The sequence below is a fragment of the Apis florea genome, unplaced genomic scaffold (assembly GCF_048593485.1).
Source record: "Apis florea isolate Af1SG1 unplaced genomic scaffold, ASM4859348v1 contig_3158_pilon, whole genome shotgun sequence".
Taxonomy (NCBI): domain Eukaryota; kingdom Metazoa; phylum Arthropoda; class Insecta; order Hymenoptera; family Apidae; genus Apis; species Apis florea.
In genome coordinates this window covers 6279045-6301505 of record NW_028256713.1, presented here as the reverse complement: position 1 = coordinate 6301505, position 22461 = coordinate 6279045, and the positions used below count along the sequence as shown (strand labels likewise).

Here is a 22461-nt window from a genome sequence, read left to right as displayed (position 1 = left end):
CAATTGCTCATTACAACCAGTGCTCTCATTCTAATTTAAACGAGATTTTATATATTTAATAATATATTTAAATAAAGAGCTATAATAATTATATGAATTTTATGCTTGACACGAAACTAAACACTGGATGGCAATCATCGTTCAAATGTAAATGCGATTCTAAAAGAAATTAATTTATCATAGAGAATATAACCTCTGAAATATATCGCGTAGAACATGAACCAATAGTCTTATTGTTACCAGAATAATGTAATAAGGAAAGATCTAAAAACACGTCGTAATACATCTTTCAATTTTGCCTCCGAATCTTCATTCGAAACATCGAACGACAATCGATTACTCAAATGTAAGATCCTAAAGGAAATTGTTAAAATTAACCTATCACGGAGAACATAACCTCTAAAATATACGCGCGAAGAACGAATCGAAGAAGTTCCGTAAACCAACACTACAGTTTTATTGTTATCAGAACTCGGGTGGAGTAAGGGGAAAGAAAAAAAAAAAGAAAAAAGAAAAAAGAAAAAAAGAAGAAATGCAACAGGAATCGGATATACGCGTGCAGACTCAACAGCTGAGTTATTCCAGCACGTGGCAACGGGACACTGTGTATCCGTGTGATGATCCATACACGCGTGTATCTCTGGCTTGTTAAGTGATAGCACATCGAAACGATACGGACATGGTGTACCACCAAGATACACCACGACGAAGGCGACAAGGATACGAGGTGTCCCATCTCGCGATTGTTCGCTTTATCGCGCGATCTACAGCTCGTGTATAGGATGTCTCTTCGAGACTGCTGATCTCACTAAACGAGGATTGTTGGAGGAAAAGAATAAAAATAGCATTGTTGTATGCCACGTAGACGTTGAACACGATTGACGATACTTTTACAATAAACGTGCAATAGGATATTTTCTTGGTTCGTTCCGTGAGAGCAATAGTTTTTGGAAAATTTCGTGATGAAATATCATTTTGGATTATTTTAATTTGTTGTGTCGAAAAATATTATATTTGATAAATTCTTGATATTACGTAAAAAGTGATTGACGTTATATTCGTATAAAAAAATATTTTATTTCGATATACTGACAATGGGATATATTTAATGTAAATTAGATAAATTTTGATTTGAATTGTTTCTTGTTTAAATATTAGACGATATATTTAAAAATAAAGAATGTAGATAGACTTCTTTAAATTCTTAATTAATTAGTAAATTTATTCGTCATTTACGATCATTATTTATCAATAATTCCTTGCTTCGTATCTTTTCGATCCACGAAAGATACGTATAATTCAGTCGAGTTAATACTATTTTACAATTGTAAATCAGCATGGAAGAATTTGCAGAGAGCAATGTTGAAAATCTAAAGATATTGTAGAAGGTGTTGAGTGACGTTTATGCAAACACGGCCGAACACCAAACGAGACGAATGATATTTGCGATAGGGTGGTAATGGTGATACGAGGGAGAGGAAAGAGGCAGAGGATCATGAATCGGTGGCACGTGTAATCTCTGTAACGCTACACTTCTATATTATCTGCACACTACCTGCATTTTATCCGCGTTACATCCTGTATATATGTTATTACATTCGTAAGAAGTATGTGTACACAGGATGTTCGTGATAGATCCGCGTTGGAAACAACGATGCGATTTAAAAGAATCGAGTTCTCGTCGAGTGCTTAGGATGAAATAAAACTCTCGGCCATATATACGGTTCATTATTGGATATCTTTTAATAACATTAAGCATTTTCCACGAATTTAATCTTTTTCGAAATTTAATTTTTAATTGCTGCCGATTTGTTGTCGAGAAATATATTAATTGTATATTAAACAATTGAAATATAACGATATTAATAAAAATTGAATAATATAATCGATATTAACATGTCAAATTCATTATTATCTATTTCTTTTTTGATATCATTAAAAATAGATTAACAAAAATTAATATTAATCTTTTGCAATGTGCGGTTATTTTCATAATGTATGAAGAAATTTAGAAAAAATAAAAATGTTTGCTTTTTCTAGTAAAAATTAATCTTTTATTTTCCTCATAGTAATCTAAGCAAATGACACACATTGCAAACAACAAAGACTCATTGGTAATATATACCACTGATAGGCAGTTTAAGTATAAGTTTCATTGAAATAAAATCATTGTCCAATCACACTGGAATATAAGAGTGCAAGAGATTAAACAAATTTTCTAAACAAACAAAAGAGCAAAAAATTTATTGAAAAGAGAATTAAAAAAATCTTAATTATAAGAAACAATGATTAATCGATTAAAAACATGTACAAATAAAGATTATTTTCTTACTGAAATTATGTTTCTAAAATGATATTGTTTACGGAATAATCTAACCTAACCTATACCAACCAATCAAAACAGGAAAAGAAAAGAAAGGAATGGATCATGAAATGCATCATGTTGACCAAAGAATAATCTAACCTAACCTATACCAACCAATCACAATAGGAAAAGAAAAGAAAGGAATGGATCATGAAATGCATCATGTTGACCAAAGAAGAGTCACCTAATTCTCGTCGAACTGTACGAAAACAAGGTTTCGCGTAATTGCATCAATTTCTAACCATCACCGGTATCAGTTCGTCTAACGGGACGGTTTTACACAATACCTTCTCGGAGGAGGGACGAGGAGACTCGAGAGGGTTAGGAAAAGCTGTTTCAGAATCACCGAGCACGTTGTTAATGCAGATTGGCCGATTGTGGGGCCGATGAATCACGTGCTTTCCGGGCTGCGTGTCCGCACGCATATCGAGCTACGCGTTGACAGAACGGGCCTCCGTGACTCATACCCAGATCCTGAATCTTTCTGTTCCAGCTGCAATTTGCACAAACGATCCGAGACAATGTTTGCCTACCGTTCCTTTCTTTCATTCTTACAGTTCGAAGCAATAATCATCCTTCTAACGATTTACGACAATGTTTTACAGGGAATCAAACTGTTTTCAAATTATTCGTGAAGATTTGAAAGGTTTCGAATCATTATGAATATGTATTGTTGAGCAGAAGTTTGCAATATTGATAATATATTTCATAAAATTGAAATATTTGCAAGAAAAAGTTAGGTTAAGTTAGAGAGATAATATTTGACGTATTAAAAACACTATTGATTGACTAATGTAATGTAAAATATACAATTTACAAAAATTTTCCCAATAATTATTTTAAAAAATCTAAATTTATTCAAATATTAATTAAAATATTAAAAATTAATATAAAAGAAAATATTCCTTACTTGATAGTAATCGATGTCTTTATTTTGCAGGTTATTTACGTTCATCACAGCAACAATTATTCTTTATACACTATAGACTTTTCTTTTTACGTAATTAATAGACGAAACATGTTACACATTTCTTGTTATAAACACGATATAACGAAAAAACAGATGTTTTTATTATGAACATGAAAATCACAAAATTTACGAACAATTTATCAACGAAGTAAGTACTATAATATTATAATCTTTTCTTATATATTAAAAAATCAAATACTAATTAATTAAATTTTTTATAATTAAAACACTAATTAAAACACTAAGACACTAATTAAACAGAATTAATAAATTCGAATTAATTAAAAAAATCATGGAAACGAAAGAAGCTTGAAGTACGAAACTATCGAAAGAAGCTTGAAGTATGAAACTATCGAAAGAAGCTTGAAGTACGAAAGTATCGAAAAAATCGACTTATCGATAATCTATCGAAACGTATCAAGAATCGAAGGATTGATTCGTCTAGTCGCTTGACAGCAACGGACAATCACGTAGTTTGAGAAAAGTTCGAAAAAGATTGTCAATTGATAATCTTCATATACACATGCTTATCAATAACATCTACTGTACTTTTTATACGATAAACAGTAAGTGGTATGAGTATATTATGAGTATATGGGGCATTGAATAGTTTGATATTTCTTTTTTTTTTTTATTTCCTTTCCTACCTTTACTCTTCCCACGTTTCATCTCTGTGATTATCAATAAAAATACGATCGAGAAATAAATATATCGATATATGAAATATTTGAATGTAAAACGAGCTCAGTTTTCAGTATCTTAAAGAAATTGTACGAAATTTTGTACGAAAATTGTACGAAGATTAATCAATAAATATTATTAATTTCGAAAAAATTATTAATTAATTGTCGAAATTTAGTTAATAAAATTATTTGTTGTTAATTCAAATTTATGCAAAAAAATTATTCCTTAATTAAATTTATAATATTATTCAACATAATATCAATTTAAAATTAATATTTTGAATATTAATAATAATTTTATTCATAAATACCGATTTTTATGAAAATTTTTTTCATCTAAAAATAATTCCTAGATTGAAATTATTGCAAATTTTTTATGAATAATATTCGTTTTCCATAAATATATTATTTTAAATATGCAGTTCTTTTTAAAAGTTAAATATATGATACATTCAAAACTTTGTAATAAAATATATTTTTTTTATAGATTCTTGACGAATATTTTTGATCGATCTTTAAGTAATCTGGCACAAGATAGACCTTGGCAATGATAGACCTTGTTGGATGTTATCTTTACTTGGAACCGAGCTGAGAAAACGCAGATAATTCAGAGTCTCGAGTATATATTGAGATTTCAAAATAATTTTGATGATATAATTCTAATCCCGAGTTTTATATTCGATCTATTCACACGAATAACAAATTTTATAAGATAAATGAAACTTTACAATTAAATTTTATAAATTATAAATTGTCCGATTGTTTCATTTCAATCATAAAATCAAAAGGAAAAAAGTTAACCTATAAATCGTAATTTCTCAATTCATTATTATCAGCCAATAAATTTTTATGCAACAAGCCTTTGACATATTCTTGCAAAAAACTATTCAATGCGATATGTTGTTGATTCTTAAAATCTCTTATCAAAGAAAATAATATTCTTATAGGATAAGGAATATCACTAACGTAACGTAACCTTTACGCGTTAAAATCAAACCTAAAGATTTTCTTCGATCTTTCAAAGAAGTTTCTAGAGTCACGAAATTTCTATATAAAACTTCGTAATCTCCAAAATTACAGAGGTGGCAACCCTGACGTAGGCATATAATATATGTTCATATATCATATAAACATACGTATTTACACACTCAAAGCATGGATCATCATATAGTTCGATAAATTGCGCAAAAATGTTAAAGCAAAACGAAATGAGAATATTACTCACCCATTGTATCGTCGATCGTCCAACGAAGCTAACCTTTCCGAGGCTGTACAGGTCAGAATCTCCGACGCCTCATACGCGCGATCGTTCTCTGTTTGCCAATCGAGTCAGCGGATTGATCGATAGTCGCAGTTACTCGAACGGAATCGATTCGCGTCTCTGCAACCAAAACAATGGTCGCGTCTCTCTCTCGACTTTACAATTATACTTCGCTCGCGTTGAAACGTAAAAATAAATAAAATGATTCACGCGTTACTTTTACTTTTGTGTTTATGAAACAATAATTTAGATAAATAAAGAAGAAAAATCATGGTGAAATGGTGATAGTGTGCAGAAGAAGGAAGAGGAAAATAAGTGGAACACTTTCTTACGTCGAATATATTCATTCGCGATTAAATTTAAAAATGAATATTCTCGAGTTATTTATATATTTACAAAGAAAAAATAATTCGAGTATAGAAAAAGGAAAAATTACGATGAAATAAGAGGAAAAAGCAAAAAAAGTAAAGGAACACTTATATTAAGTATAATCACTCGAATTAAACATAAAAATAGATAAAAATTACCACTTTATAGAAACATTATTCAGTCAGATAAAATTTAAAAGCTACGATAAAACGATAAAACGATAATGTACGATAGTACGCAGAGAAATGAAGAAGGAAATAAACGGAGAAACGTTCACTTATGCCAATTATACTCGTTCACGTTCGAAAATAGAAATAAATAAAAATAACGACGACGAATTATTCATGCGTCTAGAAAAGAATCTAATTCAGATTCAAACAAAGAGGAAAAATCAACCACGAAACGATAGGACAGTTGAAATATATATCAATCAGAATAATAATTCAAGCAATCTCCCATTCACCTCCGTTCACTCGTAATCAAAAAATGAAATGGAAAAATAAACAAGAAGAAAGAAAATAATAGATACTTACACGTTTGCAGAAAGTAAGAAATCGTTTGATTGAACGATGACGCAGAGGGAGGAAAGAGGGGGAATATACTGGTATAAGAGGGCCGTCGATTGTATTTCACCGTTATGTCAGACGCGAGAGAGCGAGGAACATTCCTGGACCGTGTCCAGAAGCGATCTGAATTCCTCGCCGAGGAAATTCCAACGAGGTTGTCATTCGACGATCTCAAGGTGAACACCAATGATCGGCGATGCGTCGCGTATGAATGAAAACTGTGGGTTCGACCTCCGTATGGAACCACCCTTCGCTCGTGCTCCAGTTAACGATCGGTGGGACGGGTCGATTCTTTTATTTCACGTATGGAAGGGTCGACCCTCTTTCCTCCTGTTTGACGCAACGGATATCTTTGAACTGGATTTCTTAAACGATTTCAACCTCACCGGTTGACTAGACACTTTCGAGGCAAAGGATAAGATATGAAGATAGATGGATGAGAGCAAAGGGTGGAAGATTGTGAGAAAAACGATTTGTGAGTAATTTTTCATATTATTGAATTGTTTTAATTAACATGATAAATTTAGAAGATTTATTATTAATGGATTTGTGCTTGAATCGCAGATATTCTTTATTGAAATTTTTATGTATGAATGAAACGAGATAATCTTGTATGCAAATAGTGGATTGTGATGCGTTTAAAAGGAAGGATGATTTTGAGATTATTGGCAGTGATATTGATTCGGTTTTGATTAATTTTAGTTATAATATGTGTGTTCACTGAGATTTTTATGCGTAAGAAAAAAAAATTGGAATAAAATAAAATGGTTGTATGAAGATAGGAAAGCAGAAGATATTATGCGGCAAAGAATGAAAGGTTTTGAAAAATATATACTTGTCATGAATGTATGAATGGAAGATAATGCTTGTAGATATCCACATTTTTTGAATTCATTCATTGAAATTTACCGAACAAGGATGAATAATTGAATAAGGCTCTACTTTTCTATTTTCATTTATTAAAAAAAAAAAAAAAAGAAAAATCATTCGAGTTAAGAGATCAATGAAGTGCTTGGAATTTAGATAAAATTAGATATATAGAAGTATATATAGTAGAATAAAAAAATGTAGATCCTATCTTCAATATTTATTTGATAATCGAAGATAGAGTCTCTGTGTATATTAAATAAAATGTTTCATACACATAATGAAAAGATCACCTCGATACCTGTACGCTTCAATCATAACGTGTACAATTATTACACCTCTGGACATTTCTGAAATTATAAAAATCAAGTAATCATTATTAGAAAGTAAATTTTAATTTTTATACGATGAAGAAGAAAGTAATATAATATTATACTACCTGTTACAGAATGGAGGATTTTTTAAACGGTAAAGGATGTAAACGATGAAGGAACAATATCCAGAGGAAAAGTTCTAGAAGAAATTTATTATTTATTTAGAACAAATCATAGTATTGATCATCGAATTAAATTATTAATATTAACATCGATATATTATAAATAGCGTATCGTTCCATTGGAAGTCGAATCCAGAATGTCGGTCACCGATAAAATCGAATAAAATTCATCGTACCTCTGCGAAACCTTGTTAAACATCTCATGACTACACACCTATATGTGAGTTTCATACAAACTGCTCGGTACGGATTAAGACGACGGAATATGCCTTCAATATCAATGGTATGTTATCGAATATTTTCTTAACTCTGAACTCAGTATCTTCCTTGGTAATCCTATAACAAAATTTAAATTATGTTACTTAATTTTAAAAATATGTCGCTTAAATTTTACTCCATAGATACTCTTTCCATTTATGTATATCCACATTTTACATATTTAACATATAATATAAATTATAAAATTAAACACTCTAAAAATCTATGTATAAGAATAGATCTCAAATTTTAATAGATTATTCTTTCCTTCCAGAAGACAAAAAATTATTTCTATAAAAAATTGACTAGGAAAGAATTTCTCTCTAATTTAAATTCTAGTGATTCATTCTTGAGCGTTTTTTCTTTTTGATTTTAAGGATTAATTAAAAAGAGATTATTCCCGTATCATCGAAATGGAAACGAAAATCCGTAGTATTTACTTTCTCCTGGCATTCTGGTTCGAGCGACGTTTATTTACACATTGGCGATAGTATTTCTAAGAATAGTGTAAATACACCGGTGGAGGTATATTATCACACGAGTACCAAGGTGATTCTGTTTTTCATGTAATTACAAGCAAGAGACAATTCGTGTTTCATTCTTATCGTTCCGTGTTTCAAGCTAGTCATTTCAACCGACCTTTCAGCTTAGACAATTTTGCAGTGAACGTCGTTGTTAATATAATGCCAAAGATAATGTAATAAAATGAAAAATTGACGTAGAAATGTTTTTAATGTTCGTTTCCACGTTCGGTGGAAATTATTTGTTGGATTTGGCAATTTTTAAAATTAAAATTAGAAAGTAAATATTTAAAATTCAATTTGGATTGAGTTAAGAGGGATTGGATATAAAGTGATAACGATCATCTTTAGGGGCTTACTTTGGACAAAAATAAATTATGTATAAAAAATGTAACATTGGATGGAATAAATTTTAAGATTGATATTTATTAGGAGAATTAAAAGTCTGGATTCGTTATTCTACTTTTGTTTTCAATAATAAAATTTTAACAGCAGTTATATAAATAAATAACGAACACGTTAAAATCTTTTGGATAAAATATGTAACAAAAATAGTATTCCAAATAAAATTGAAAAATACTCACAACAAGAATATTGGCTTCGTTAAAATTAAATAAATATATATAATCTTTGTAACATATATCTGTAAAAGAATCGGAGGGAAAGAGAATTAAAGAAAAATCACGTCTAATCACTTAATTAAATCAATACAAATATAAAAAGTAAGTATATAAGTGAAGTGAACCATTACCAGACCATTTTGCTACAAACTCATATCTATTTCATTCTATTTATCTTTACATACAATTTCCAGAAAACAGGTTTCCCTTGTCGAATCTAAAAAAAAAAAAAAAAATAGATAAAAATTAGAAAAAAGAAGAAAGAAAGAAAGAAAGAAGAGAAAGAAGAAAAAACAAACGAAAGCATTTTGCGCGTTGCTCGGATGCGTGATTTACGAAGTCGAAAGTAGACCGGCTCGCAATCGGTTGCGTTTGAGGAAAGCGATTCGAACCGAGCCATGTATTTCCTCGCGTGTAATTTTTCCTCGCGGCCGAAGGAAACCGGTCTTCTTTATCATCGCCACGATAAGTCCCTGCTTGCGCAACGATTATGCGCCAGAGAAACCGTGCTTCGTATGCAAAAAGCGTCCCCGTTCTCTTTCTTCTTCCTTTTTTTTTTTTTTTTTTTATTATTATTACGAATACGAAGATTCTTCTTCTCTTTCTCACTAAGATGAAAAAAGATTTCGAGACTTTTATGGAACGTGATAATACGTTGATTTATCAAATATCAGAGGAATATAATTTTTGGGAAGAATAATGAAATAATTCTGAATATTTTTTAGCTGGGTGATTAAAATTGAAGGAGAAGGGGGAGGAGGGGGAAATTGGAATCGAGAGGGAGATAGTTAAGATAAGAAGTGGCGTGAAAGTGATTCTGACAAGTGGTCGAGAGGCTGGACCATTCGAGAAGTGGGGAGATCTGAATCTGGATTGGTTGTGGTCCAAAGGCCAATAGGAGACGAGGGATCACGCTTGCGCAGCATCCGGAAATCTCTTCGGGCATTCGTCTCTGCAACAATTGAATATTTCGCGTTAAAATTAAAAAAAATTAAATATATATCGTAAATAATTCGAAAATAGCTTTGCTATATTGGAAACTTATACTGTTCGTGACCGATACTATTATAACAATATGAATTTCCATTGAATCCAATATTTCTATTTTAATTATATAATATATATATATATATATATTTAATAAAAAATAATAATAAAATTTCCTCTACATCTCTCAAATCTCATAAATATCTATCTTCTTACGTTTCTACCTTCGAACCAGCAAAACTCAGAAAATGATTCCTTCGAACATCTTCTTCAAAGAGTATAATCAAAAGTAAGAGCGGAAGAAAAAAGCTCGAAAATCTTGTCGAAAAATCTCGCATCTCTCCTCTCTCGAAGAAAAGGCGCAAGGAAAAGAAAAAGAAAAGAAAAGAAAAAAAGGGTGGTTCGGGAAGAAGGGAGAAACCGGAAACTTGGAAGAAAGGTTGACCAGGGCAAGATCCGAGGGTCATATACCTGCACGAGGGCAACGAGTCGTCCACTACCTGTTCGAGGAAGAGCGTGCGTGTGGAAAACCTGATTCTCTCCCCTCCCCCTTTCGATGATCCGAGGGGTGCAGGTCAGAAGAGACCCAGGGGTGAAACGTTGCGCAGGTACACGAACCCTTTTCTAAATTACAGCCCTTATTTCGCGCTTTCAACCCTTCCACTCGCTCGGATGTGGAAAAATAATGTTCGATAAAACAGAGAGCCTATCCTCGCTCCGATTGGAGGAAACGAGCGTGGAAAGGTGCGCACCGCGTTTGGAAACGGTTCCCCTCGAAGGTGGACAGCGGACGGCCACTGGAGAACCGTTGACGACGAGAAAAGAGAACGAGGGAAGAGAGTGATGTATGGGATCGGCGATGACACTCGGTTTTCTTGACGGAGCCGATTTCTTTGAGCCGATTAATTTGGAAGGGGGATACGAAATTGGGCGAACGACGAGAGTCCCTTTCCTCAGAAATATGGAAATATTGGAGTGGAAAAATAATCTCTTTCTAATCAGTAGCTGTTTATCCTTTATTTTGATACGTACAAATTTTCATTCGACAAAGGTGATCGTTATCGATCAATTTGAGAGGTTGGAATTGAAGTTTTAATTATTCTTTTAAATGAATTATGAGTTACGAAAGATTCTAATAAGTAATATAATTTTAACAAGAATCCCTAAGTAATCGTCCCGAGAGAATAAGTGTCGGAATAAAATTAAAGATTACGTTGAAAAAAAGAATTATACATCGATGATTATCGAAATATTTCTTTTCGGTTTTAGAAAAAAAAAAAAAAAAAAAAAAAAAAAAACATGATAATGAAAACCTATGATTGTCATAAAAAAAAAAAAAAAAAAAAAAAAAAGAACAACTCTGTCAAAGCGAAGTTTGTTGCAAAATCGGCATTAGTCACGCTGTAGTAAATAAATAAAGATAAAAAGTAACGGTTGCAAGAACGACGGATATACAACTTGCTCCAATAAAAATCTATCGATCCTCCTTTTCCGAAAGATTACGCGTTTTCATAAAAATCTTTATGTCCTGCAACAATTATTATGTTCAACATTTTTACCGCGTTACCGTGTTACGTTAATCTTTTTTTCCCTTTTCTCTCTCACTTCATTTTTTTTTTTTTTTTTTTTTTACGAAACAATCTCGTGATTTCTCGTTTCCTAGGACGCGAATTTTATACAATCGTTCTCGAGAATTGCGGATTCGACATCTTCTACGGCTAAAAAGCGATTTTTCGTCAAGTATATCTATTGAATAATGTAAAGAATACGATGACGTATAACCTTGTGATAAGAGGCGATAAACTGACGTGTCTGGTTAAATTTCAAGGCTTTGGTCGGAACACGTATAATTCTCGGAGAAAAATTCGCTCGACATTCCCCGATTAATCACTCTACCTGTAGCACCTGTCCAATGGATGTCCAATCAAATCAAAGAACGCTCAAATTTTTCAAAGTTGAATTTTTTCATGGTTTGATTCAACATCTTCACAACTCTTCGAGCGTTTTTTTTTTTTTCAACGTTAAAACGTTTTTCAGACTCCTCGAGCATTCACTTGTATCTTCCAAAAAAAAAAGAAAGAAAATTATCTTCGAAAATTCTAGGTAATGGCAGAAAATGGAGAAAAATTTCCAACGACTTCTTTCTACGATTTCAACCTCGTGTCCGTTGCTCCACATAAAATTAGACCACCCAAGCACCCCCCATAAAAGAACCCAACGGTCAGATATCCAACGATCGTTCGTCCAAAATATCAAACCGACCCACCATCGTCCAGTCGTCGAGGTGGAGGGGACAAACGTCCGTTGCTCCAGTTAACGAAATGGCTCTAGTTTTAAATAAAGGAGAAAAAAAAAAGAGAAAAGAAAAGAAAAGAAAAAGAAAAAGAGGGAGAAGAAAAATGAAAGACAACCGTTAACCGCTTTTTGTGCTTGTTGTAAGGTCAATACTTTGAAAGATATATTTCGTAGGATATATTTGAATTAATGGCCACATCAGATCTTTATTTCTCAATGCTATCTATGATGAATTGGCTTGATATCAAAATGCTTGAGATATTTTGTCAAGTTTTTAAAACAGAAGACAAAATTATTGAAATATTCTTTTTACAATAGATGTTAATTAGCTCGACAAAGCTACATTAATTAGAAGGAACATTAAATGTATAAATAGTTGTTATCTAAAATTATTAACTTGGGGCTATATTTACACTTAAACTTGTTTTTCTTTTTTCTTTTTCTTATATTTAGCGTGTATTCATTTTTTTATTTTTATCTATATATTTATTTGGAATATAAAAATAACACGATTTACATCTTCGTTATAATGCTGACGTGTGTGAAAAAAATTTAAAAAAAAAAAAAAAAAAAAAAAAAAAAACCTATAGAACAATGAATATGCGAAAAGATAGAAGAATGCAAATGATTCGTACGAAATATATACATAAACAAATTGTAATGTTAGAAAAAAAAAAAAAAGAAACAGATCTTCGTTTCAATTCCATTTCCATAATTTTCATAAAAATAACATATATACATTTGCATAAATACTCCAATATACAAACTCGAACTCCTTCCATCCTTCCTTCCACTTTATATCACTTTATCGTCCAAGAAAACTTTTTCCAAATATACAAGAATGAACATCCCTCTTCCGCTCGAATATTACGAAAGAGACAAATTCATATTTCAACTCGAAATGCGAGACGATTTTAACATCGAAGAGGACAAACGTTGGACGACACCTTGCATCCCTCAACCGTCTTTCACCGCCTTTCCCATCGTTCGTGGATAGCACACGTGAGCTGGACGTGAACGAACCTAATGTCTAACGGATTTCTTTTCGACCTGATTTAAATAGGTTCCTCGTCGTATCGCGTAAAACTAACAGGGTGTCCATCCAGGTAAAATTCGATGACCGATTCTTCTTTGGGAGGAGGAAGGAAGAAGGCCCGGAATCGCCTTCTCCAGGTAGCCAGTGATCCTGTCCACGGAGGTTTCATGGGAATTTGGGCCGACTGACCATTCGAAATTAGAATATCGGCGGAACCCTTCGGCCCTTCATACCTTTCCCTCTCTTTCTTTTTCCTCCATCCACGCACTCTGGAGGATGAAGGTAGAAGAGGTGGATGCGACCACGGTCCAGGGGATGTATGGGAAACTGGGGTGGTTTATCGGTGGAGAGAAGTGTGAGAAAAAGGGGTGGTAGCTTTGGCGGTAGCCTTGATAAGAATTGAGATATAGAATTTCGACGAGATGGAAGAATTGTAGCGTTTTTAGAGGAATGATTCCGAAATATCCTTGATATTTCTGGATTTTATTATCAGGAATATAGAAGCTAAGTACAGCTTGATAAGATATATTTTCTTCTTGATGGAAAGAGTAAAAGTTATCCAACAGATAATACGAAAGAACGAAATGAATTGAATTTTAATCAAAGTGTTCTACGATTTCTAAAATTAACTGTACTTGATAAGTGTGCAACTTAAATTTTCTTATTGATGAAAAGATGATGTGTGCTCTTGCAATAACAGATAATATAAAAGATATACGAATGAATTAAATTTTTTTAACGACAACTACTAACCTTAATGCTTCTGAATTACTCTCAGGAATACAGAAGGAAGATTTCTTCTCGAATTTTCTTCTTGAATGAGAAGAGTGTGTGTGTGGTCCAACGATAACAGATGATATAAAAGGATTAAACGAGTGAAAATAAAAATTCATTTCGCATTGTGTATTCTTTGTGAAATGGGGAAATATCTCTGAAGAGGAAACTATTCAGGCCACGTTAACAGGTCGTATCACGCTCGGGTATAGCAAGAATATCGTCGGTCGGTTTGAGCTTCCAGAACAACTGATACATCGCGATTAACATAAATTTACAGAGGGAACGTCCGGCCTGCATTGCCCTGGGACCGACTATCAGCGTGGTAACTGTCTGCTTTGCATACGGTTAATCCTTAAACCTTTATTTATTATCTATAAATTCCATTAATGTTCCATCGAGAGGAATTCTTGAATTATATAATAATTTATATTTAATTTTCCTACGCATTATCATGTGATGTATATATGAAGATTCTGTCAAAATTAATTTCTCTAGATCGATATCTATTCGATCGTTTATTACATACATTCTTTCTTTCTTGCGTTAATTTAAAATAATCTGGAATTTTGTTCGAAGACGGAGATTAAAGTTTTAATCGAGAAGAAAAATTATTTTCTCGATTGAATCGTCTGGTAATCATTTGATATCTAATATCTTTAGAAACTGTTTCTCAACAGACGATATTTTTCATTTTATTTAAGATAAAAGTTGTTTTAACAAATGATATTGAATCTTCTTCCTCATTCGTAAGATATAATCTCGTATAATCGTACAATTTTTAACAATTTCATCCAATTGTTCCAATTTATTGATAAACGAAAGTAGAAGGATTGGTAAAAAAAAAAAAAAAAAAAAAAAAAAAAGAATTCAACTTTTCCCCTCTGAAACACGATCCAGCAATTTGCATTCAATGAAAGCAATGGAAGATCGAGCGAAGGCAGAATAAGCAATCGAGTGACGTCCGGATGGCTATAATCAGTCAGAAGTTGGAGTATCCTCCTGACCCGAAGGATCAATGAATGATCGATATAAAGAGCGATCCATATTCATGGTGATTGGACGAGGCGAGGGCAGGGCGGAGGAAGAGGCGAGCGAAAGGTGGCGCAACGAGTCTGGGTTATTTGCGTGTAACGATGATGTTGCGGACGGGGTCGCGAGGTCGTTGCAAACAATCAGTGAATGAGTGTGTGTGTGGGAATTCGTGTCAAAAAAAAAAAAAAAAAAAAAAGATAGAAAGAAAGAACGATCGCGCTCGATTCATTTCGAAACGATTTCGAAAATTGTGAAAATCGGATGGTGTTGGATGCACTCGAAAGGATGAAGGCAGGTTTGTCTTTCGAGGATGATTTATTTTTTGGTTAAGAAAGTTTTTCCTATTATTCTCTGATCGAAGGAAATGTATATAGATTTGGACGATAATTTGGTTGGATAATTTTGGATATGATCGATCCCTCTCTCTCTCTCTTCTCTCTCTCTCTCACTTATAATTTTATGAATTTAAGAAAAGTTTGCATGGCCGAGGCTTATGAAAAATGGATTACTAAAATTGATAAAACGTGTTAACGGATGCGTTAGATACATTGTATTGAGAAAACTTGTGAGAAAAGTTCATCAATATATAATTTTCAACGGAAGTCATTTAAACTTGACATTGACGCATAGAAAACGGCAAACATTGTTCGAAACGTTGAAACATTTAACGCTGTTTTAGAGAGTAGAGTATATATTAACAATATAAATTGAATTAAAAACAAATGAAATAACAATTTCGTTTGCTCAACGATTTTTATTCAATCTTTTATTTTTTCTTTTTCATTTTTTTCTCTTTCCTTATTCGAGCCGTCACAAGTCCCGTTAATTTTTCGATATATTCCGTAATAATGGCTCGACACGTGACTTCATAGCATAGAATACTTATTTATTAGTCCATCATATATTTATATATTCCATTCTAAACTATCATTCCAACTCGTATATACATATTTTATATATATATATATATCGTTTACTTTTCAACAATCAACTCTAGTTAGGAGGATAATTCGCAAGCTTTTCTATCGTTGTTAATTGTATACCTAAGTTTGGTTAAGTGTCCCGTAATTGGCCACGATAACAATGACGTCAATGTCTCTTGTCTTCCTTCCTTTTCCCCCCCAAGCGAGTTTATTGCAGATACATTCTTAGAAAAACAGGAACCGAATAGTTCTATGCCGGCGATATGCACGGCTAATGCCGGTCATTGGTTATATTTGGCATATCTAGAGTTGGAAATGTGTGACTCATCGCCTCGTATCTGTGTGCTAAGGTAACGCACCTAACGATTCGCATGCTCCTGTTAAAAGTAAAATGGTAAAAAATACTGGAGGAGCACTGTCCCTTCGATTCTCCACCGAGAATGTTATTAATAATTTCCTGAGAAATCATTTCTCTTTCTGGATTAAAGAAATTGGAAATTTCGAATTTAAGAATTTCTTTCTTACTTTCCTACTTCTTCCGTTACATAAACTCTGTCCCTCGAAATAAATGTATTCCAACAGCCAAAAGCAAAACGTAAAAATTACTATATATATATATCTTCGTCGCATCTATACGTATACACCTACACCTATAAATTATATAATTCGCATAAATTTCAATAATTCGAATGATATATTTTATTGCTCCGTCGATAAGATGGCCAACCGTGGCCAGCAAAAGTGAAAATGAAAAAAAAAAAAAGAGAGAAAAAAAGCACCTAACCCAGTTTAAAAAACTACTAGCAGAAAAACGTTTTCTCAGGCAACGATTATTCGAAAATACGATTAATCGAAAAATCAACCTCCGGAATGATTCCGAGTAAAATGGTACGCTTCCTCCTGGAGCGATAATTCGAGGTGGTGCACGATAGATGATGGTTAGAGCCGTCTCCCTTTCTCTCTCTCTCTCTCTCTCTGTCTCGGCGGATAATCGTTAAAGCAGGTGTCCCCGACGAGCGTGGGAGAGAGGTGAGCGCCACCCAGCGCAACTCCCAACCCATTACTATAACGAACCGTCTCCATGGAGACCATTGGAGAAACACACGTGGGCTCGTGGAGAGAGAGAGCTCCCGTTTTTTCCCCCTTTCCTCCTCCACCTCGTCTCGCCTCTTTCTCGCCCGGTTTTCCCTCGCCGAGCGTTTTTCAGACCTCGCCCCACGCGGCCGGAATATCTCCACGTTTGTGAATTAAAGCGCCGAATGAGGCAGGCAACGGGTTGCCACGGGCAACCGGCCGGTTGCCATCGCGATACCGGGGCCACAACATAAAATCGCCACTTTGACGATTTGTTTCGGGCCATTGATGCCACATCGGAATCAATTTCACCCACCTTCTCCCACCACTCTCACCCCTTCGCTCCTCTTACATCCTCTTCCTTTCCTTCGTTGCTGCGAAGAGTGTCGTTGGCGAGATCGGATGGATTTTGTTGTTTAAATTTTTAATCATATTATTTTCCGCTCTTTTGATCCTTTTACGATTAATCTTCTTGTTGGTGATTTGATTTTGCACTTGCGACATATTTATGGGAATAATATTCGAGGGGAAAATAGGATAAATCCACGGTGGAAGGTTGGCCTCCTTCTCGCATGGAGACTGGACGTAATTCGGTTTAATGGCACCCTCGATGACGCCTTTTCTTGCAAGTTGTTGGAATGGGGCTAGCCTCGCGTTTCTTCTTCGTTCTTGTTTCTTTTCTTTCTAGGCCAGTGAACCGACGAAACGAATTAAAATCTATTTCTGCACCCTCGCGAATGTCTTTTTTCGAACGAAATATTTTTCCTTACGTAACAAGCCAACTTCTCCTTCTTGTATCACCTTTACCTATTCTTTGGACTATTCTCCCCCTCCTGTTACCAATTAAAAAAGAACCACTCGAGCATTTTGCCAAACCTCAAATCAATTTTTTTGTCGATCGTTCGTGCAATGGATATTTAGGCGTGCATTTAGGTTCATAACGGTGTTCAAGTTCAAGCTCGCACACGCCACACGCCGCCGTGGTTCCATTTGCTCGATAAAGTCGAAAACTACCCCGCGGTTGTGTGTGGCCAACTTTCTTTCGCGGTGTTTCCTTACGACACGCGTGGCCGGGAAAATTGAAATTAATTGAAATTAATGGGAACGCGAGTTAGCTGAGCGGCTCGATATTTGTGCAAGGTGCGAGGAGTATGTGCAGTATCATTTCTAGACGGGTTACTTTTTCCTCGAGGGATATAAATGTTTTGGGATTAAAAATTAACTTGCTTCCTAAACTCTGTTATTCTTCTCTTTAAGAGAAACGAAACGATATACGTAATAATAATATGTTTTTTCTCGTTGAACGGAATGGATTTGCAATTAAGTTAAAAAAGAAAAATGTCCACGAGTTTAAAGTTGTAACTGAGTTTAGTCAAACAGAATTGAGTAACTCGTTTTAATTCAAAAATTCCCTCCATAAAATTTCAACCATATTTTTACCTAAAAAAAACCTCGAAAATATTCTAAATTTATCGTTCGAAACGGGAAACGAAACAATATAATAATAATAATAATAGTAATAATATGTTTTTTCTTCTTAAACGTATTTGCAATGGTTTGCAAAAAAAAAAATAAATATCCACGAGTCTAAACTGTTGTAACTGAGTTTAGTACTTCTTGCGAGCAAAATTTCATTTAAATTTTATTCTCTCTCGAAATGTAACAATTCTAAAAAAAAAAAAAGAAATACCCGAAACATCGAAAAACCAGGAAAATATTCTAAATTTATCTCTGTTAAAAGATATAAATTGCATTGCAATACTCGTATCGAGAGGGAGGGATAATAAAAAAAAAAGAAAAAGAGAACTCGATAATAAAATAATAAATAATAAATAAAGAGATAAAAATTTATCGCGCAGCAGGACGAAAGGAGAGGAAGAAAATCGGGGAGAGACGTCGCGTCGAAACGGGCGCGCAAGCGAGCAGCCATATTTACATAACAATCGGGGATCACGTAACGACATTCGCGCGACGCGGTTCTCGGTTTCGCGTGCGCCTTTATTCGCCGACGTGTGCGCGACGTGGAAAGTCGTGTAGAACGGCTTCTGTTGCGCGATTGCTCCGTGTTTGCGGAACGATCGAAAGCGTGCCCACGCCGGAACTTCCGTCCAACGATCCAACGCGGATTAATTTGACCCGAGACTGTGTGATTATGACCAATCTTTAATGCTGCATCTCGAGAGATCGAATTTTTACAATGTCGAATCAAATGTGTATACAGTAATTTAAATTTCTCTCTTCTTCGAACGAATTAGATTAAAGTTTTTTAATTTAAATATAAAAATTATAAAGGAATAGGTATTTATTACGTTATTTGTTGAATTGAAGAGTCAATTTCAAGGGATATGTAAATTCGAATTTAAAGAATTCTAGAGGAAGATCGAGATTTGAGATTTGAGGTCCAAATTAAATAAGTTTTTTTAAGTTTTTTCGCTTCGGTATTCGAAAATATTGATTAATTATATTTAAATATAAACAGTTGGATTAAAATTGGTCGTTCAAAAGTTATTTTATATTATAATAAAAATAAAACATTAAACTTACGTTTCCATAAATTTTATTTCTATAATCAATGAAGCTCCTTTTTTCGAAAATTCTCCTTGAAAATATTATTTATTTCCTTCGGATTCCATCGACATTTTTTTCGAGATATCTTTTTTTATCTCTCTTATCTATTGGTATCTAAACGTATTCGTTTGACACTGAAAAAAAAAAAAAAAAAAAAAAAAAAAAGAACCGATATTTGTGATTATTTCAATATATTAAGGAAGCAGATAAAACGTTTCGCGTGCGCTGTTTATCAATATTATACTTATTAAATAGCATTACCCAACAATTTGTGCGAGCCAACTTTAACAGGTAGCTAAGTTCTTTCCTATGTTCCATATCCAGGATTATTAATAGTGCATTAAAAAAATATTGAAATAAATAAAATCTCTAAACCTTGAAAAAAAAAAAAAAAAAAGTATCGCCAATCACTACTCGCTTCGAACAATCTTCAAAATTTCTTTTGAAAAAATGAAAAAAATTCTCAAGATATACGATTATAAAACGAAATATACAATTATATTCGAGACATCGATATACGATCGTTTCGAAGACTCTTTTCAAAATTTTTAAAAAAAACTCGAGACAAGATTAAAAAGCATCCCCCCCAAATCCAAAATTTTCGATCGAAATTTATTCAGAGAGGCGGATAAAGGGTAAGCGAGAATGATCGAAAAAAAAAAAAAAAAAAAAAAAAAAGGAAAAAGAAAACTGGAGATCGCTGGAGGGGGAGGGGGAAGGCGGCACTCGAGTGAAAGTGCAAGGATAGACGCTCGTTAGAACTGGATACTGTTAGTTAACGTGGCCAATAAGATGCAGGGCCGCCGCTCATCAACCATTATTTATCGCGTGCAATTGCGAAAAATAGCTGCATCGATGCGCTTGGCTCCTCCGTATCTGCGTTTCAATTTCGTATTACGCAGCTCTATCGCTCTGTTTTGTGCGTTTCTATTAAAAAAAAAAAGAAAAACGATCCCGACTCCGTTCCGCTACTCGGAATCCGTGTGCAGCCTTACGCCCGATTTACACCAACGTACGAAAGAAGCGGTCGAGATCCTGTTTTTGATCGTGGTTTTTATCGATTCTTGGCAATAAAATTTTTTTAAATAAATAAATTACACTTGCATAACGCAAGTTTAAATCAAGATATAGATCAAGATGTCTGCTCGTTCAAATATCTCTTGTATTATTTTTATGGAAATGTATAACTTCTCTCAGAATTTCTTTTAGAGTTTCGAGACGTTCGGTAAGAGGATATATTTTAATTGTTAGAAGGGAAAGATTATTCATTGGAACAGGAGGTGTATATTTGTTGTTGTTCTAATTAGAAAGAATAGTAGATGGTTTACATATTATCACAATCGGAGGATTTATATTGGTAAACGTTCGTTTGTGAATCGGGCTTTACGATTATCAAAGATGCTTCCGTATTTTAGAAAATATTTAAGATTTATTCGTTCCTTAACTTCGAGGCTAAACATACGTTTATTTCTTCCATGCTTTCCAGAATTTCTTAAAATTGTGCCTATTTCTTTACGTACTTCCACTGAATTAATCCTTTTAAAAATAATAAACAAAATAAAATGTGTAATTTAAATTTATTGATAATGCAAATTGAACGCGATATTGTTGAGTGATCGTTATTTAAAAAAAAAATATGAATGCATGGATAATTGAATTGATTAATACGACGTTTCAATACAGAAGTAACAATCGTTTATCTTCAATCACGATTTTTTATACGCTTAAAAACTGGAAAGTAATACTTCTTCTTAAACACCGTTCATTTTCTTTTCATTATTGGAAATTAATTTTGTACGAATTTCTAAATTTTTTTTCTTTTTTTTTTCTTATAATTTCTTTAACAACAACAACAGCAACAACAACAACAACGTAGTCTCCAACGTTCGCGCTTGTGAACAAGAATAGTGGTGGAGGAGCGGCGAAGAAAAGACGCTCGTGATAACGATAAACGTATCAGCTCGTTCCCCTTTTTCCCTTTTGCTGCAAACAGCTTTCCATTGTCGGTTGATCGCATAATGCACGGCTTTCCATTTACCACATCTTTCAAAATATTCCGCAAAATATATAACTTTTCGTTTAAATTAAACCATTCTTTCATTCTTTGAAAATTCTTTAATCATCGATCAAACATCACAATTCTATCCATCGATCGAAACCTTTCTCTCGTACGATTCTCTTTTCAACGAAAGAAATGAAAATGGAAAAGAGAGGGAAAAGAAAAAGAAAGAAAGAAAAATTCACTTATCTACACTCAGGTCCGATCGTTAATATTAATGCATCTATTCTCGAGAATGACAAAGTAAGATAATGGAGTCGCTGAAATGTCCTCGAACCGGAGGAACCCTCTCGCGGAAACGAATCTATTCTATCGATTCTCTAATCCATGCAAATTCTATGCGAAACGAAGGCAAACATATTTGTCATCTTATCAATGATAATAAGTATGTGTCTGCTGTCTCGGTAATTGTCCCGAGCATGGAAATTTTCCTTGGACGTAACAAAAAAAAAAAAAAAAAAAAAAGAAAAGAAAAAAAAGAAAAATCATTTTTCTTTTTTTTATAACGAACCACGATTAACGAAATAAGAAAGTTCGTTAAAATGTAGACGGATGCGTAAAAACAATTTATCTGTAATTGTAATATAATTCCTTTTTTTTTTTTTTAAACAAGAAACAAGATTATGAATTATATTTGAAGGATATTTTGAAAGATGAAATTATTTGTTTCTATATATTATGTTTTCATATTTTGATGATTAATAATGGAAAAAAAGGATCGACGTCAATAATGA

At 33.4% G+C, this 22461-nt stretch overlaps 1 protein-coding gene and 2 long non-coding RNA genes across 5 annotated transcripts in view; 1 reads left to right on the top strand and 2 right to left on the bottom strand.

The window, feature by feature from the left end:
• LOC100869607 (uncharacterized) overlaps positions 1–5379 on the bottom strand; it is a 60307-nt gene extending 54928 nt beyond the window's left edge. Inside the window, exon 1 of the mRNA XM_031919928.2 lies at positions 5244–5379. Within this exon, the coding sequence (XP_031775788.1) occupies positions 5244–5247 (4 nt within the window). The 5' untranslated portion in view covers positions 5248–5379. The remainder of the gene's footprint in view (positions 1–5243) is intronic.
• A 994-nt stretch (positions 5380–6373) lies between these two features.
• LOC147657470 (uncharacterized) lies at positions 6374–8799 on the top strand. 2 transcript variants are annotated; one of them, XR_015292443.1, is made up of 4 exons: positions 6374–6689; positions 7530–7860; positions 8213–8384; positions 8482–8799. It is a non-coding gene; the product is annotated as an uncharacterized LOC147657470 (long non-coding RNA). The 2 variants fall into 2 exon arrangements; XR_015292442.1 differs by lacking the exon at positions 6374–6689 and adding an exon at positions 7307–7450.
• The window catches only part of LOC105736955 (uncharacterized), a 65039-nt gene continuing 49731 nt past the window's right edge, over positions 7154–22461 (bottom strand). The window contains exons 4-8 of one of the 2 annotated variants that reach the window (XR_015292441.1): positions 9108–9193; positions 8941–8999; positions 7666–7913; positions 7521–7594; positions 7154–7431 (exon numbers count right to left, since the gene is read on the bottom strand). This is a non-coding gene — a long non-coding RNA (uncharacterized LOC105736955). Of the gene's footprint in view, positions 7432–7520; positions 7914–8940; positions 9000–9107; positions 9194–22461 lie in introns of those variants that run through there. The other variant, XR_015292440.1, reaches the window with a different exon arrangement.